The sequence below is a fragment of the Myotis lucifugus genome, unplaced genomic scaffold (genome assembly GCF_000147115.1).
Source record: "Myotis lucifugus unplaced genomic scaffold, Myoluc2.0 scaffold_115, whole genome shotgun sequence".
NCBI lineage: Eukaryota > Metazoa > Chordata > Mammalia > Chiroptera > Vespertilionidae > Myotis > Myotis lucifugus.
This window is the reverse complement of record NW_005871163.1, coordinates 3,682,541-3,698,178: the sequence shown is the minus strand read 5'-3', so window position 1 is coordinate 3,698,178 and position 15,638 is coordinate 3,682,541. Positions and strand designations below refer to the sequence as shown.

Genomic DNA, 15,638 nt, shown 5'->3' with positions numbered 1-15,638 from the left:
TTCCACCTCCCCCCTCCCCCCTCAGTTTTGTAAAGTATACAATTGGGGTTTCATTAATACCCCTAATTTCTCATCTACTCAGACCTGACAGCCAAGGTGGACTATACAGTGCCTCTTCCCCATTCTCCCCTTGCTCAGCCCACCCCAGCCTGCCTGTGCTGGGGACTTGGGGGTAAGTGGCGCTTCAGGTCCTTTGAACTCCTCCCTAAAGCGAGGTATTAGAAATCTGGCATTTCCTGAGTTTCAGTTATTTGGTTAAAATGTTGATATACTTTCAGAATCCTTGTCTAGAATTCTCAAAGACAGTTACTGGCAGAAAAATGTGAATGTACCCAAAGTTGATTCTAACTTGGATGCCATTCTTGACACTTTTGAGGCTTCTGCTATGGAGCTTCTCTCTGTAGTCAAGCCTTGGGAGGTTAACAGGAAGTGAGCAGCTTTATGGGTGACCTTGGACAGATCACTCAGGCTCTCTGAACCTTGGTTTCCCCATTCAGTGACATTAGTTCTCAACCTTTGGGATTTGTGACCCAATACTCTTTCTTTGTTTGCTTGGTGAGTTGTATTTTGGGAGGAGGGGTGGCCAAGAAAAAAAACTAAAGAAACAAAACAAACAAAAATATTGCTATTTACATCACTATTGTCTCATAAAAGAAAGGTCATGTTAACATTTTTAAAAAGTAGGAAAGCTATGATCTCAGAATAAAGCAAAGTTCTTTCAACTAAATTCATCCTTTTGTTCTTTTATCATTGTCTTCAAGCTGGTAGAAGGTTCATCTTGGTGGCCGGTGGCCCCGTGTCTAAGTTACCCTCTAGCTCCAACCTTCTGGAGTGTATGCAGCTATGCCACACCTCATATGAAGGCTCTCACACATAGCCTGACATGAAGTAGATACCCAGTCAGTTTATACTGAGTGTATGAGTCCACAACTCAATTCTCATCTGACCTTCAAGGCTCCCATGGTGTGATGGAGCTATTTGGCAGCATCGATCTCCCTGATAAAGAAACCTAAAAAAAATGCTAGCTAGCCTGGAGTCTGTGTTGCTGGTTTGGTGGAAATTGATCCTGGGCTGAGCAGACCCATCACACATAGGCTACAGCCATACGTTCCTTCGATTCACACTGTGGCCTATGCCTGGTAGTCATGTGTAGCTCTTATTGAAGACTTCATCTAACAGTTTTCTAATTACCCTCTTGGCCCCTCATCTCTTCCCGGACTACAAGTTACCTGGCAGAGCTGCCAAAGCGTTCTTCTCAGCTGTGTCATTGCCTACCCCCAGTGCCACCATTTTTCTCATGACTTCAAGGTTCTTCATTAAGTAGATCCAGCTTCATTCCCACCACTCTCAACAGCCCTCTCTGTTCACTGTTCTTACTCTTCCTTTATTTGCTAGTATATTCACCTTGTCTCCTCACCTGTTCAGTATCATTCAGCAAACAATGGTGACAGTAACGATAATGATGATGGCGAAGTTGGTTTCCTTTTTCTTCATCATAATCATCATTGACATTATCATCATCTTCATTATCATCGTCATCAATTCCTCTTCCTTCATGTAGCTCTTGACTGGGTATAATCTCAGCTGATCTTATTACAACCTGCTGATGCTTAGAAGTTTCCAGTGAAGGACCTGAGACTTGAGAGTTTAAGCAACCAGCTTTAGGCCCATTCACAAGCCCTGGAACCAGGTCTTGAATACAAGTCTTCTGAGCCAATATGTCCCTAACCCCTCAAGGAACAGAGCCATTGTTCCACTTCTCTAACCCTTCCATCCCACAGTGATCTCGCCCTTCTCTCAATTCCTGTTGCACTTAGAGTCAGACAAGTAACAAATTATATCTGGTGCTTCCAATGTCTTCTTTCCTGAGTTAGATCAGACGTGAGTGTTCCAGGGTACAGACACCCTTTCTGATGTAGGTGCTGCCTCCTCTCCCAGCCCATTTCCGTCAGTCTGTGCTTCCCTGCAATTGGGCAGCTCATTCCCACCTTTATACTCAGGTTCCATTCCTGCTCCTTGGGACACATCCCCACTTCATATATGTAGCAGACTCCTCCCTGTGGTAAGACTTGGCTGAAACCTCCTTCTTCTGGAAAGCCCTCCCACTCCTCTCAGGCAGGGCTGGGGCCTCTCCTTGCCCGTGTTCCTCGAATGCCTTACAGGCACCTCTACTGAAGTCCCCACTGCAAAAGTCCCGGGATTCTGCTCACTCTGGGCCAAAGAAACTCTGAGGGCCTCTCCTCTTTAAAGTTCCTCATTCCAGGAAGTACAGCCCACATGTCAACTGGCCTCTGATGACCTTTGGGTTCCTTTCCCCTCCTCCAGCTGGACGATGGCACTCCTCCAGAGCCAAAGGGAACATTCGTCGACTACCAGACGACTGTGGTCAAATATTCTAAAGCCATTGCGGTAACAGCTCAGGAAATGGTAAGAAGAAAAAGAACTGCCCTTTTATCCACACCGCCACTGATCTTTAATTCCGGGGTCTGTGTTGGAGAGATTAGTGTGTGTATCTAGTTCCTCCTGGGCCCCAGCTTCTGTCCTTTACCCATGGTCTCTGTGGCTGCCTGTGGTCTAGAAGCCCCAGTCCACTGCAAGAGGAAGTTAAAGATGGCTGAGAACTTGGGCATGAGGACCGGGGAGCAAAGGAAGGAGAGAAAATGAGAATCAAGGAGGAAATGAGAAGAAAGTTGGGGTTACAGAAAGAGAAAAAAAAATCCTCTTCACCTCACATAAGACTTGAGGTGTTTTTATAGATTAAAATTATAGTACAAGAGGACATGTGGGCATCGAACATAGATTGATGAATCAAGTTACAATATTTGAATAAAAAGATTGCCTGTCTTTCAGGCAAAATAAGACACAATGGTTATGTGCAAAAATATTTTTTTTCCTGATAATAGAAGGCATGTACCTTTTTTTTTTTTTGCTAAAATGCAATCATAATTGTATTATACGGATCTTTACATATAAATGACAATGAGAAACAGTTGGATACTACTTGATATGTTAAAAAGTTGAGCAAAAGATGACAAATGGTGTCTTCAAAGATTTCATAGGAATACTAGTCAGAAAGTTCCGCTCAACTTTTGAAGGGTCAGGTGGCCCAGGATAAGATATTGAAAGCCGCCTCTGATGCTAGCACCTGAGCCGGAGCTGAGAGCACGAGCAGCCTTCCCAGCTGCAGGGACCAGGCTGAGCCGTGCGAGGCTCCTGCCCGTCAGGCCCACTGCCTGTCTGGAGGTTTTGTCATGCAGTCGTGTGTCCACTAGAGGTTGAGCTTGGACCACAAAGGCTTCCCTGGCTGCTGCTGCTCCTTCTTAGAAACGCTGGGATTGTGCCAGGCTGGCTGTTATTTTAAAGGTTTGGGGCTGGGGAGGGAGGCAGGGACAGTGCCCATCTCCGTGACTGTGAAAGGCTGGAGCGGGGCCAAGCTGGCCCTGCTCGGGGGCAGGTCACAGGTCACATCAGGCAGCCCTGCGGCGCCGATGCCTCCGAGCAGGGAACACAGCACAGCAGAGGGTGCAGACATTTTGAGTGGCCTCGTGGAGTTTCTGGAATATCTCCCGGGCTAGCTTCTCAGCCACCGGTCCTGACCTTGGTGTCCATGTTCTTAAGGAGCCTGGCCTCGGCTGCATTGCCGCTCCTGGGATCACTAGCCTGGGCCTTGCGTTGGCGCAAGTCCGGCTTCACTGCAATGGGGCGCCCCAGAATCACGGTGCTCTGCGTGGCAGGGCTCCAATGAAGCAACTCTTGGTACAGCCTCGCTTTCTCGGGGTTCAGGGTGCATTCCTGGGGACCCCACACCTGGGCCGGAAACGCTGTGGCCTTTCCTGGTACACATGGCTACAGGTTCTGTCCCGCCTCGGGATGTGGAGTCAGTTAAAAGCCCCTTAAAATCAGGGTCTTCAAATGAGAAAGCATGGTCCTCCAGAGCGAGAGAAGAGCTGGGGCAGCTGGGAAGCCTCTGACCCGAGGGACGGGCAGCTTTCTGGGAGGCAGGCCAAAACTGCTGTTGTGGGAACCAAGGCATTTTGTCAAAGGAAGAGGAAAAACGTGAGGCCAGCATGCTAGCTAGGTAGGATAAGCTAAGGTAAGTTTTTCTATGAAACAGGAGGAAGACACAGAATGTCTTGTCAGGGGTCCTCAAACTTTTTAAACAGGGGACCATTTCACTGTCCCTCAGACCGTTGGAGGGCCGGACTATAGTTTAAAAAAAAACTAGTCGGCTGCTAAGCAACAGGCAGCGGCGGCAAAAACACCCAGCGGGCCGGATAAATGTTTTCGGCAGGCTGCATGTGGCCCGCGGGCCGTAGTTTGAGGACCCCTGGTCTTGATAATTAAAATATAGATCTTGACCACTTAGGCTGCAGTATACCCTTAATCCGAGTCGGGGCCAAAACCTTGTCTTTCTTTGGCACAAATTCACTACAAAGCATTATTCTCTATAAATTTCTTCCTCCAAAGCATCTGTCTTGTCCGTCACTTCTCAGTCGAGAGAAGTTCTTAGCAGCTCTGTCCTCATGCCCTCTCGTGCTGAGGGGGACCCACGGCTGGGTTCCTGGAGACCAGACGAACTCCCTGCAGAGGGTGTGGCCAGGGGTGTGCGCTGCACAGGAACTGTGCACCCTGTGGTTTTCCTGGGGAACTCCTCTGGTGACCAACCCACAGGGCAGGGCTGGCCGAGTTGCCACTCTCACCTCCCAGCATGGACCCCGAGGGCCTGGACTCCACGCTGCACGGCCTGAGCCTAGCATGTGGCCCATCGGCCGGGACCTGCTGGCCTGAGAGGGCCCTGGCCTGTCGTGTGCGATGCAGCATGGGCTTCGCTTGTACTGCCCTCTCCAGTGTCCAGCCCCAAATGCAAGCCAAGCGCTGAAAAGTGAATGAAACCTTGTGGCTACCAGAGGTATTAACACGTGATTCTCATGCTTTTCTCTGTGTGTGTGTTTTGTGTCTTGCTTGTTTTCTTTTTCCAGATGACTAAGTCGGTTACTAACCCGGAGGAGTTGGGAGGACTGGCTTCACAAATGACCAGTGACTATGGGCACCTGGCTCTCCAGGGCCAGATGGCAGCAGCCACGGCGGAACCAGAGGAGGTCTGCCACCTTAAGCCCCTGTTTTAAGAAGCCAACCCACCCTGGTGCCCACTCCGGGGGGTGAGGGGATCCTCCACAGCTTAGCTCCATTCCAGAAGACCCCAGCCTGAGAGCCAGGCCTAGTACCCGCTGCATGCTGCCAGCCCCTAGGGTCAGGCCAGTTGTCCAGGCTGTGCGCAGGGCTCCCTGTGCTTTCTGAGGCCAGCTGGCTGGGATCTGGGGCCATCTGGGGAGGTGGGCTTTCCCACAGAAGGACTCGCTTTGCAGTGTTCCATCAGGTTACCTGGCCCCTGGCCCATCACCCGATGCCAAGGGCAGACGCCCGCTGCCATCTTCCTATTATTGCCTACTCCTGCCTAGCACATTCCTCTTAATTATTTTTATGTTTTCCAAAGGCTCACTGAAGTGTTGGGCTGAGTAGCCTGCTTTCATAAGGCAACGTCTTGCCCAAATATTTCTGGTGACTTTCCAAGAACTGGCCCAGACCCCATACCTCCTGCACACTTCTCTTCATTATCTACGTGCCTTCCCTATGCTCACTTTCCTTCGTGGCCAGCACAGACTTTGCCTCAGAATGCCTGAATCCTTAAAGAGATAAATGGCAAAAGTTTGGTCCCAAAGGGCATTTCTGAGCGTTCCCATCTCTGACGCCTCTGAGAAATGGAGTGGTCCATGGGAAGCACACAGGGGCCCATGGGGAGCTCTGGGGTGCCTGGCTGCATGGGTGTCAGTGTTAGCAACAGAAAGGGCCCCGTCCCAGCGCCTATGTGGCTCCTTAGAGAAAGAGAGCTCAGGCTGAACTACAAAATAAAGGAGTGGACTGCAGGGACCTGGGAAGATGGAGTAACCACTTTCCGTGAAATTCTGCAAGCTCTTCATCGAGCGCACACCCCGTTCACCACATTCCTACGTGAGCCGGGACGTCACGCAGAAGGCTGTGCCTGGTCTTCCCTTCTCCTGGCGATGACAGTCAGTGTTTCCTGTTACTGCTGTTTCTCCTGGGAGTCAGGTCTAGTAAGCATGTCTTAACAAAGGCTCCCAGAGACACTACAGAAATGAAGGCCCGACGCAAAAATCACCTTCTAACATGTGTTGTAACAATGCATGTAAGTAGGAGTGTCATATATATGTACTTGCTTACATATATATCTGGCATGGGATGACCTGAGTCTCTAACAGTGCCTGCATTTTGAGATTTTTAGAATGATTGAGTATTTAGGCTGCAGCATGAATAATCCTTTCGTAACGAGCCTGTCAAGTCACTACCAAGAAAGAAAAATTATGAGAGACCCACATTGGGATTCTGTTGACCCTTTACAAAAGGCCCATCACTTTTTAAAAAAAGTAGACCAATCATCTGGACTCATGATTTATTTGACTTGTAACTTTGAATTTCTTAAGCAAGTGTAAGGGAGCTGATGTTACAGGGAGGAAGAATTTGGTTGGACCAAGGAAAGAAGTTTGGCTTCGCAGGGAGATTAAAACTGAAAGAGACTGTGATTGAGAGGGAGGGTTGGCTTGAAAAAAAAAAAAAAGAAAAAGCTTTAAAAATGGAATCGACAACCATCTGCCTTGCTTGTTTTAAACGCTGGCCTGCCTGAGTTAGTGAGTGGAGACCCGGCACCCATTAGAGCCCTTTCCACATCCGAGTCCCACCCCATGTGTGAAACGGGCACATTGTCGTATTGCAACCCAGACCGCGGAAGCGGAATATAAAGTGATGCCACAGCAGCCAGGAAAGAAAATGTGTGGTTGAAAGCACAACTAGTTACTTTAGTTCTGGGCCCTGCGTTCATAGCAGCTGATGTTTCCATTAAGAGTCTCCCTTTTTTCCGTCACATCTTGAGATGTATTTTACATTCCAGACACAAGCAGTGTGACCTGGAGCGAGAAGGGGCAGACAGAATATAAAATTTCCAGTGGCTTGCAAAGGAGAATTCTTTGTGTGCATTCGCCAGACAGATATTTGGGGGGAAACTGAGGAGGTTAGGAGATCCCTGAAGCAGCGTAGTGTTTTATTCCAAGACCGTGGAATTATTTGTGTACGCGAGAGGGCCCCCACATCACAGCCTGTGAAAATATTTATTTCCAGGGCAAATAAGCAGCTGCCCTCGCTGCAGCCCTGCCTGCTGCTGTGCCAAGTCAGCGTTCTGGTCTTTTCCAGAATGTGACAATGACAGGAAGAGTCACAGCGCTGCCCGGAACATCACGCGGGAGCGTTATCTTGCTGATTGTTCCATGGAAAATTGAAACATTTGTTCACATTGCTGTGAAAACGTCTTCCTTCAGAAAAGTTAAACCCCTCAGACAACTTTGCAATTTAAGATTGGTTTCCGCTTAAAAAAAAAAAAAGAAGAAGAAATGCAGGTGCTGTGAGCTGCAGCTCCTACGTGTAACCTGGGGGAGAGATTGGGTGACCACAGCTCTGGGGAGCCGCAGGAACGTTTGCGGAGCCTTGTGGTGAGAACCGAAGCCCTCTCGTCCCCGGGGGATGGGTGTCCGCTCTCGGACTTGCTCAGCTCTCCATTCCCAGACACACTTTCGGAGCTGAGATGGTGCTGCCCTGCTCCTGTGGCACACACTCTCCCTGTTCCTTCCCCTTCTGCCGAAGGAGAAACTGTCAGGTTTGTCAGACACCATCCGTGGTTGCGTCTCAGCTTTCACAGGCTCTCCAAGGCACAGTATACGTGACCCAGTTTCAGATGGGATTGTTTTTAAAGCCTGAGAAAAATCTGAGTTTAAGCCGTAGAGAAGACAATTGGTATTTTCTTAGACTCCCTCCAGGTTGAAATGTGACCCCAAACTCCTGAAGGCCGGGCTTCTGGTTCCCTGAGGGTGCACCCCCAGGAGACCACCTTCTCCATTTACTTCCATTTGGGCAAGGAGGCAATTGAGGGTTTCCTTGAGGTTCAAGCCATGCTTTACTCAAGTTGCCAATTTAAAACCCAAGTTTAATGTCTCTGAGCAACATTTCTTTGTAATAAACACTGGTTGTGAGTTGGCTCACCTCGAATGCTGAGAAGTTTAGTGTTGCTTTGAGAAACAGTATTTAAAGCCCTTATCTGTTGGAATTCAGTCTTAAAAATGTGGTCCCTCCGGCCGTACAAAGTGTTCTGTGGAAGTGAGGTAGAGTAGACGATTGCTTTGTGGATATGCTGGTCCTGTTGTCCTTTCACTGAGTGGCCGATGGAGAAGAATGAGAGAGAGTTGTTGATTGCGTCCACAGGAGGAGTCAGGTGCTGTGCTGTCCTGGTACCCTCGCCTGCAGCATGCCAGGCCATCCTTTGTTCTTCCCCGTTTCACAGATGAGCAAACTGAGGCTTAGAGCTTAGTGTCCAAGATCACACAGCTTCCATAGTGTCGAAGCCACTTTAAGCAACTTTTGGGAATAAGTGACGTTTCAAGTAAGTTAAGAAGTAACTATGTGGAAAAGTCAGGATTCGAACCCGGCTTTGTTGGGCAACCTCTGCTCTTTCCCCTGAACCAGGCTGCCTCTTCACAAGAGTGAACATTCGCATGGCACTTCCTGCTTTGTGGGATGTTTGCATTGGGTCATCCATCAGCCCTGAGAAGTGGGCAGGGCAGATTCTGTCCTGGGTCGCAGGTGAGGGAACCAAGGCCCCAGGAGGTTAGCAGGCTCACCCAGAGAGTCCGGTGGCCAGGGAAGGGCAGGGCTGGAAGTGAGGCCCCTGGTCCTTTCTGGTACCCATGGGGTCCACCTAGAGCAGGAGTGGGGCTGGGGTGGGGATCCTGAGAGCCCTTCGTTACATTCAGCCCTCAGCCTGTGAAGGTGAGTGAGTGAAGCCGATCCTGCATCTCTGAGTGAAGCCGATCCTGCATCCCTCCTGCATGCCGTCCAAATGGGATCATGCAGCCAGGTGTACAGGAGGTTTGCATGGCCAAACCTCAAGGGGCCTTCCAGGCACCCACGCTAACTGTGTGACCTGGCATAGACCCCACTGCCCAGGCCTACCCTGGGGTGACCAGGAACCCCAACGGCTTTTGCAACTGTTCCCTTATTTCAGTCTCATCCCTTTGCTTCCTGGTGCTGCTCTTCCCTGATGCTTTCTAACTGGAATATCATCCCTGATGACCATTGTGCCACCTCCCCTGTCACATTTTAAGATCTTTGCTACATGCATGATGTCACCTCCAAGAAAGGGGCTGAGCACTAGGCCTTGGGGTGTGTGTTTATGGCCTTTTGAGAGGGGGCCGAGGGAGCCTGAGAGTGTCGTGAGGACGTATTCCCACCACAGACCATGTCTGCCCATAGGTTTCCCATTTGGGGGTGATTTGGGGGTGATTTAAGAGGCCTGTGCTTGTCCCTGTACCCCATTTTCTGTAAACAGCTCTGCTCTGGAGCAGGATTCCAGTTTCACACCTTATTTGTCAGAACCCTGACCCAGGGAGGGGCTTTGGAAGTTCTGCACATTTGGCTCCAGGCTCACTTTGTTGTTGTTGCTGTTACTCCTCACCTGAGGATATTTTTCCATTGATTCTTAGGGAGAGTGGTAGAGAGAGGGAAAGACAGAGAGAAACATAGATGTGAGAGAAACACATGGATTGGTTGCCTCCTGCAGGAGCCCTGAACAGAACCCCAGACTGGGGAGGAGCCTGCAACCAAGGTACGTTCCCTATACCAGAATTGAACCCAGAACCCTTTGATCCGCAGGCTGACGCTCTCTCCACTGAGCCAAACCGCTAGGGCCAGTCTCACTTTTTAAACATAATTGAACAACTTTAAAACTGTTAGGAAAAGCTGCACGTACTGTTGAATGTGTTCCAGGCCAGATGGTAACCCTGGGCCCCCAGCCCCGCACCCGGGACCAGGTGGTCTGTGCAGACCCCGGACTGACTCCTCTCTGTCCTGCCCTCTCTGGTCAGGACACTGTGAGAAAACCGCTCCTGTTTGCTTTATTCGCTCACACAACGGGATTTTCCCAACACTGTGCAACCAAAGCCAAACGCAGGAGTGAGTCGGTGGCTGTGGCTGCAGCTGGCTTTCCTAACCCCCACTCTTCAGGTTCACTCGGTCTCATTGTTGACTTTTTATTGAGTCAGGGTATACATGTTAACTCAGGATGAAGAGTATACTAATGGTAAATGACTTCTATTAATTTTACATGTTGAGGTTTCATGAGAGCTTGTATGGGGGAATCACAGTTAGGAAAGCGCTGCTCTGAGGAGCGGGCGCTGTGCTGGGTGGATGGGTAGAGGCCTGGACGCTGGGTTGCTTCCCCAGGGACCCGCTGTGTGATCTTGGACCGGGCAATCCCTTCTCTGGCCTCCGTCTCTTCATCTGTCAACGAAGGGAGGTGGAACTGGTGAGGTCGTTTTTTATTGTGAGATTCCATCCATGCTGCTTCCTCCATTTGCCCCTCACCTGACTTCCATGGAGAGATCTGTGGTCATCCTCCCTAGCAGAGCTCTTGCCTTTGGATTTGCTCTGACCCCTGAGTACTTAGGGTTTAACCATATGGATCCAACAAGCATTGAGAGCCAGGTTAAGCTTAAAACGTGATTGGGGCATCCGCCGGCTTCAGTTTGACCTCGCGCTTAAAGCAATGAGCATGCCCAGCAAACAGCGGTATTTCAATGGCGTCCCGCTGCGAGGGCCGAGTTAGAGTGTCTCTCCCTCCTCAGGGGCGGCCTTGCTGCAGCACTGGCCCAGGCGTGCTTGCAGAGCGGCTGGGTTGTGTGACCCTGGGTGCCGCGCCTGTCATATTCCACGTGGAGGTGGTCTGCCAGAAGCCCTGCCTGGTTGGGACGCTTTTGCAGCCCCCTGGGTACCATAGAAGACACCCCAACTTTCTGGATGAGGAGAATTTCCCATTAAATGGATTTAAACATTCTTTGAGTCTTAAGGGGTTAAGGGAATTCCCTTTTTCCCTAAAAACAGGAAGTGTTTCAATAATAGGAGAATTAACATTTGCAGCCCCTTCGCTCCTCAGAGTCCCTTAAACTGCCTCCTGGGATGAAAGTGGGAGACAGCATCCAGGGGGCCCGCACCTCCCAGGTTTTATTCCCAATACCTGAGGTTATTCAGTAACTCTTCATGACAGATGCTAGGCGGATAAGCCACAGCTGCTTGCTATTGTGATTATAACACTTACTGACTAAAGCCTAAAGGTTTTAGTTTGTTTGTTTTTAGTTGCTTACCTGGGCTGGAGGTCAGATTATTATGACAGCTGTATTGATCAAACCCAAATGAAAATTGACAGGAAACAGAACCAGAGGATTTCGAACACTGGGGGTGACCTCGGATTTATTGCTCCTTAAAGAGACAGCTGGCCGCTCACCCAGCTCACCCATAGCAGATCCCCTCTGGCGTCTTTTAAGCAAAGTGCCTTTGATAATCACACAAGCCAGGGGTCATGAAAAGAATGCGTGCCTGCTGAGCCATTAGCTCTAGAAATGTACCTTTTTGAGGCCACCTCCAACCTGGCTTGATAGAAAGGAAGCCTGGGCCCCACATGGTCGCTCTCAGCATGGCTACAGCTGAGGAGGGGGAGTCCTGCTTGGTAAACATACAATTTCACAGGAATCTGAACACTTTAAAATATTCTTAAAGCTTTACATTTTGAACTTCTAATTACCTCCCAGTGCTGTTGTGAGGAATAAATGAAAGTAAAATGCATGACCTGCTTAGAAGAGGCTCTGGCACACAGTAGGGGCGCAATAAATGCCTGTGGAAGGAATCACAGAATGAATTGTCCCCCAGAGCTCATCTAACTGACATGCTTATCAGGTGGCACAGGACACAGACAAGCAATACACCAGAAAAGGCAGCAAGCACCGGGAAGGCATTATGCTGGGAGGATGAGGTGCAGACTTGCTTCCTGAGGGCTGTGGGCATGTCACCGTCTCTAAAAATGGGAAGCCAAGTCAACCAAATTCCATACTCCCCCCAGCACCGACTCCGAGCAGCAGTGGAATTTTCCTAGCCAGGCTCCCATAGGACGCAGGAGAAATTTTCCAAGCAGGGAGGCCCTCGATGGCCGGGTCCATCACGCTTCCCCTTCCCCACCCCGGCTGCCTCCACAGATCGGCTTCCAGATTCGCACTCGGGTGCAGGACCTGGGCCACGGCTGCATCTTCCTGGTGCAGAAGGCGGGGGCCCTCCAGGTGTGCCCCACCGACAGCTACACCAAGAGGGAGCTCATCGAGTGTGCCCGCGCCGTCACCGAGAAGGTAAGGAGCGGCCCTGGGTCAGACAGAGCCACGGTGACCTGCTGTGACCAAGGTCATGAGCAAGAGACTAAGCCAAAAACAACCCAGCCCAGTCAGGTCTGGGCATCTTCCCTCGAGCCCAGGGTCCTCCCAGGGAGCTGGGGTGATCCACAGGCCTTAGGAAACTGAGTGTGTGAGAGGGGCTGTCCCGCCAAGGTGGGCCCCGGCTGTCCACCGTGCAGGGCTCTGCTGCGGACAGACTGGACAGATGGTTGCAAAGTCCAGGATCAGCCCCGGGAGCCCCTCCCTGCAACCCCTCAGACACTTGTCCCTGTGCTTCCTTCTCAGGGAGGCCCCTAGTTGCGGGGCTGAGTGAGAGGGACCTCTAGTTCCTTTCCTGTAACCTCTGTTTCCAAACCAGACGTGATGTGGGGGCGGGTGAATCCTGCCCGAAGCCGCATGACACCTGGCGAGAGAGCAGGAGCCTGCGTGCCATTTCTGACTGACGGCAGCCGTTTGTAGAGCGAGTCGCATAAGGTGGTGGATGGGGTTCTAGGATCTCAGCTAAGTAACTCCACCTGGCCAGGCCTCGAATGCCTCATCTGTAAAATGAGGGTAAAGGAATATCATTCATTCCTGGCCTGTGGGGTCGTGCAGACTAATCGCCAAGGCTTGGCACAGTGCCAGGCACACAGTTCACTTAGTAAAGGCCAGCTGCCGTCTGTGTGAGCTGTCCTCTAGCGCTGCCCTCCCGGGAAGTCTACATGCCCCTCGCTCCCAGCGTCTCCTTTGTTCTCCCGCAGTCCTTAACCTTCTGCTTGGCTTATTTCTGAGTCACCCTTTCCAGGCAGCGCTTTCACAGGCCGCCAGGAGCCTGAGCTCGGCTGGCTTTACCGCTCCTGCACTCAGCTTCTTAGGACACAGAGCTCTGCCCTGTTTAGAAGTTTGGCAACAGGACTTGAAGGGTGGGCGGGGAACCCCTCACCTGGAAGCTGCCCTACAGAGGCTGCTCTGTATGTGGCCCCTCGCTGGGCCGAGATCTGGCCGCCTCCCGTAGCCCACAGGACCATCCAGCCTCCTGGACTCCACAGGACGAGGAAGCAAATCTCCCAGCTCAGGAAAGCACTCTCCCTCCTTTGAAAGCCCTTCCTTGTTATTGAAGTTACTCTTGCCAAGCTTCCCAGTAGAAGACCTTGGAGCAGGAGCAGGGGGAGGGGAGGGGAGGGGAAGGGAGGGTCCTCATCAAGCGGTATGATGTTCATGAGCCTGGCCAGGCAGCGCCGGCTTCCTGAGCTGGCCCTGGCTGAGGACGCCTGGGAAGGCTCAAAGGCAGAGAGAGGCTTGTTCAGAGCAGCCCATCTACTTGGCCCTTCTGATCTCCTGCTCTCCCCATCCCCTCCCTCCGTGTCTTTCTCACACATCTCGGTTGTGTTTGTGTCACTCGCCCCAGCCATGCACCCTTGCCTTGTCCTGGTCCCCGAGTGACTAGTACAGTGACTAGTAGATGCTCGATAAACCCCCGCTACTTGCACACCTTTCGCAGTGGGCGGGACACACTTTTTCACCCTTATTTTCACACTGGCTGAGAAGGCCCCTCCCAGACTCTGATTACTTGCCTCAGCCTTTGTCCTCTGGGAGTTCATTCCAGAAATTGGACCCCTCCTTCCCAGGCCAGCTCTGTGCCAGCCTGACTCACCTTTTCCTGGTGGGACACAGCGGAGTTTAACTTGGGAAGTAGTTGTCTGTGGGCTGGTCTTGGGACGTGGTGGGTCCTCAGGAAGCGGGCTCTCTGCCCCTCTTGCCAGGCTGTCCCTGGCCTCTGCTGAGACCTCAGCCGCACGGGAGGGGGAAAGTGTTCAGACTCTGGGCCTCGTACGGATGCTGTCACTGCCTGTCCTGGTCAGTGTGCTTTAAAAATGCATTCACAACACATGTCAGACTCCCCTTTGGGTCAGCTGTGGTCAGGGGTGGTGAGTGTGTGCTCAGGGATTAATGTGGCAGCTCCTGGCCTCAGCGGGCCTCCTGCCACGGGCCCATTCCTACTGTTTATGACCGGTGGTCAGCAGGCCACCCCGAGGGCACGGACAGAGTGTGTAGACTCCTCAGGAGGTCCAGCCATCTCTCCGGGAGAGGACAGCGGGGAAGGCAGGATGAGCAGACCAGTGGCTGGAGAAGAGGAGGGGAGGGGGGATGCAGACAGAGGGCAGAACCACTGGGAGCCTGAAGAAGCCGAGGGGATTGGGAAGTAGGAGCTGGTTGGTGTAGTGATGAGCTGTGATGCTGAGGTAAGGAGCTGGCAAGAGTGCGGTAGGAGTCCTGGAGAAGTTGTACCTGTTCAACTCCTCCCCACAGCCAGGCAGGATTGTATGCAGTGTGCAGTGGGGTCAGGTTTGTATCACAGGAGTGTCTCTGGGAACAGTGAGTGTTACTGGAGTGGGCATGGCAGGTGGCAAGGCAGGGTTCCTGACACAGAAGGCTCTGGAATGCACACCTTAGCCAACTTGCTGGACCCTCAGGTCACTGGAACGATTATGATTCGGTGGCAGGTGACTCAGGGGAGTGTTGGGGCAGAGGTAACATACCGTGATCTCTGAGCTCCACTGTGGAGGATTTTCAGTCAAGAGGTATCCTTCTTACTTAAAATGAAGAATATGTAAAGGTGTGTGAAAAACATAAACAAAAAGAAGCGGCCAAGGGAAGGAGCGATGAGTGTTAGTTAGCAGAGGGGGCTGGTCCACAGAAATCCTCATCAGAGGGGACAGAAGTGGCCACACCTTTCACAGGAGCCTAATCCTGTGTCCCTCCTTGTGGGTTCAGAAACATAATCATAACTACATCATAGCCTCAGCCCTCTCCCGAACACTTACCTTGTGCCAAGTTCCACATTAGACTTTGTACACACATTCTCCTGCACTCAATCCTGCCAACAGCCCTGATGGACAAGAAGTAATGGCTCCATTTTACAGATGAGGAAACTGAGACTTAGAGAAGTAAACCCTCCTACCCCAGGTTAGGTAACCAGCTAACAACAAAGCAGGTGTTCAGACTGAAGTGTTGACCCCAAACTGTGCTGTTAACCCATGAGCTGCATCAACTCGCAGAGAAAGAATTCAGTGTTTTCAGACTGTGTGCATATTTGGGTTACGTTTCCTCTGCTCCCCCTGACATTCCCTGTCTGCCCACAGGTGTCCTTGGTGCTGTCAGCTCTCCAGGCTGGGAACAAGGGGACCCAGGCATGTATCACGGCCGCCACTGCCGTGTCCGGGATCATTGCCGACCTGGACACCACCATCATGTTTGCGACCGCGGGGACCCTGAACGCAGAGAACAATGAGACCTTCGCAGACCACAGGTGCGGGCTCCTGGGTG

The 15,638-nt window shown here is 51.4% G+C and overlaps 1 protein-coding gene across 1 annotated transcript in view; it reads left to right on the top strand.

The window, feature by feature from the left end:
• TLN2 (talin 2) overlaps window positions 1–15,638 on the top strand; it is a 336,513-nt gene that overhangs the window by 274,821 nt on the left and 46,054 nt on the right. The window contains exons 44-47 of the mRNA XM_023757837.1: window positions 2,326–2,427; window positions 4,980–5,099; window positions 12,144–12,290; window positions 15,455–15,621. Of these exons, the coding sequence (XP_023613605.1) occupies window positions 2,326–2,427; window positions 4,980–5,099; window positions 12,144–12,290; window positions 15,455–15,621 (536 nt within the window). The remainder of the gene's footprint in view (window positions 1–2,325; window positions 2,428–4,979; window positions 5,100–12,143; window positions 12,291–15,454; window positions 15,622–15,638) is intronic.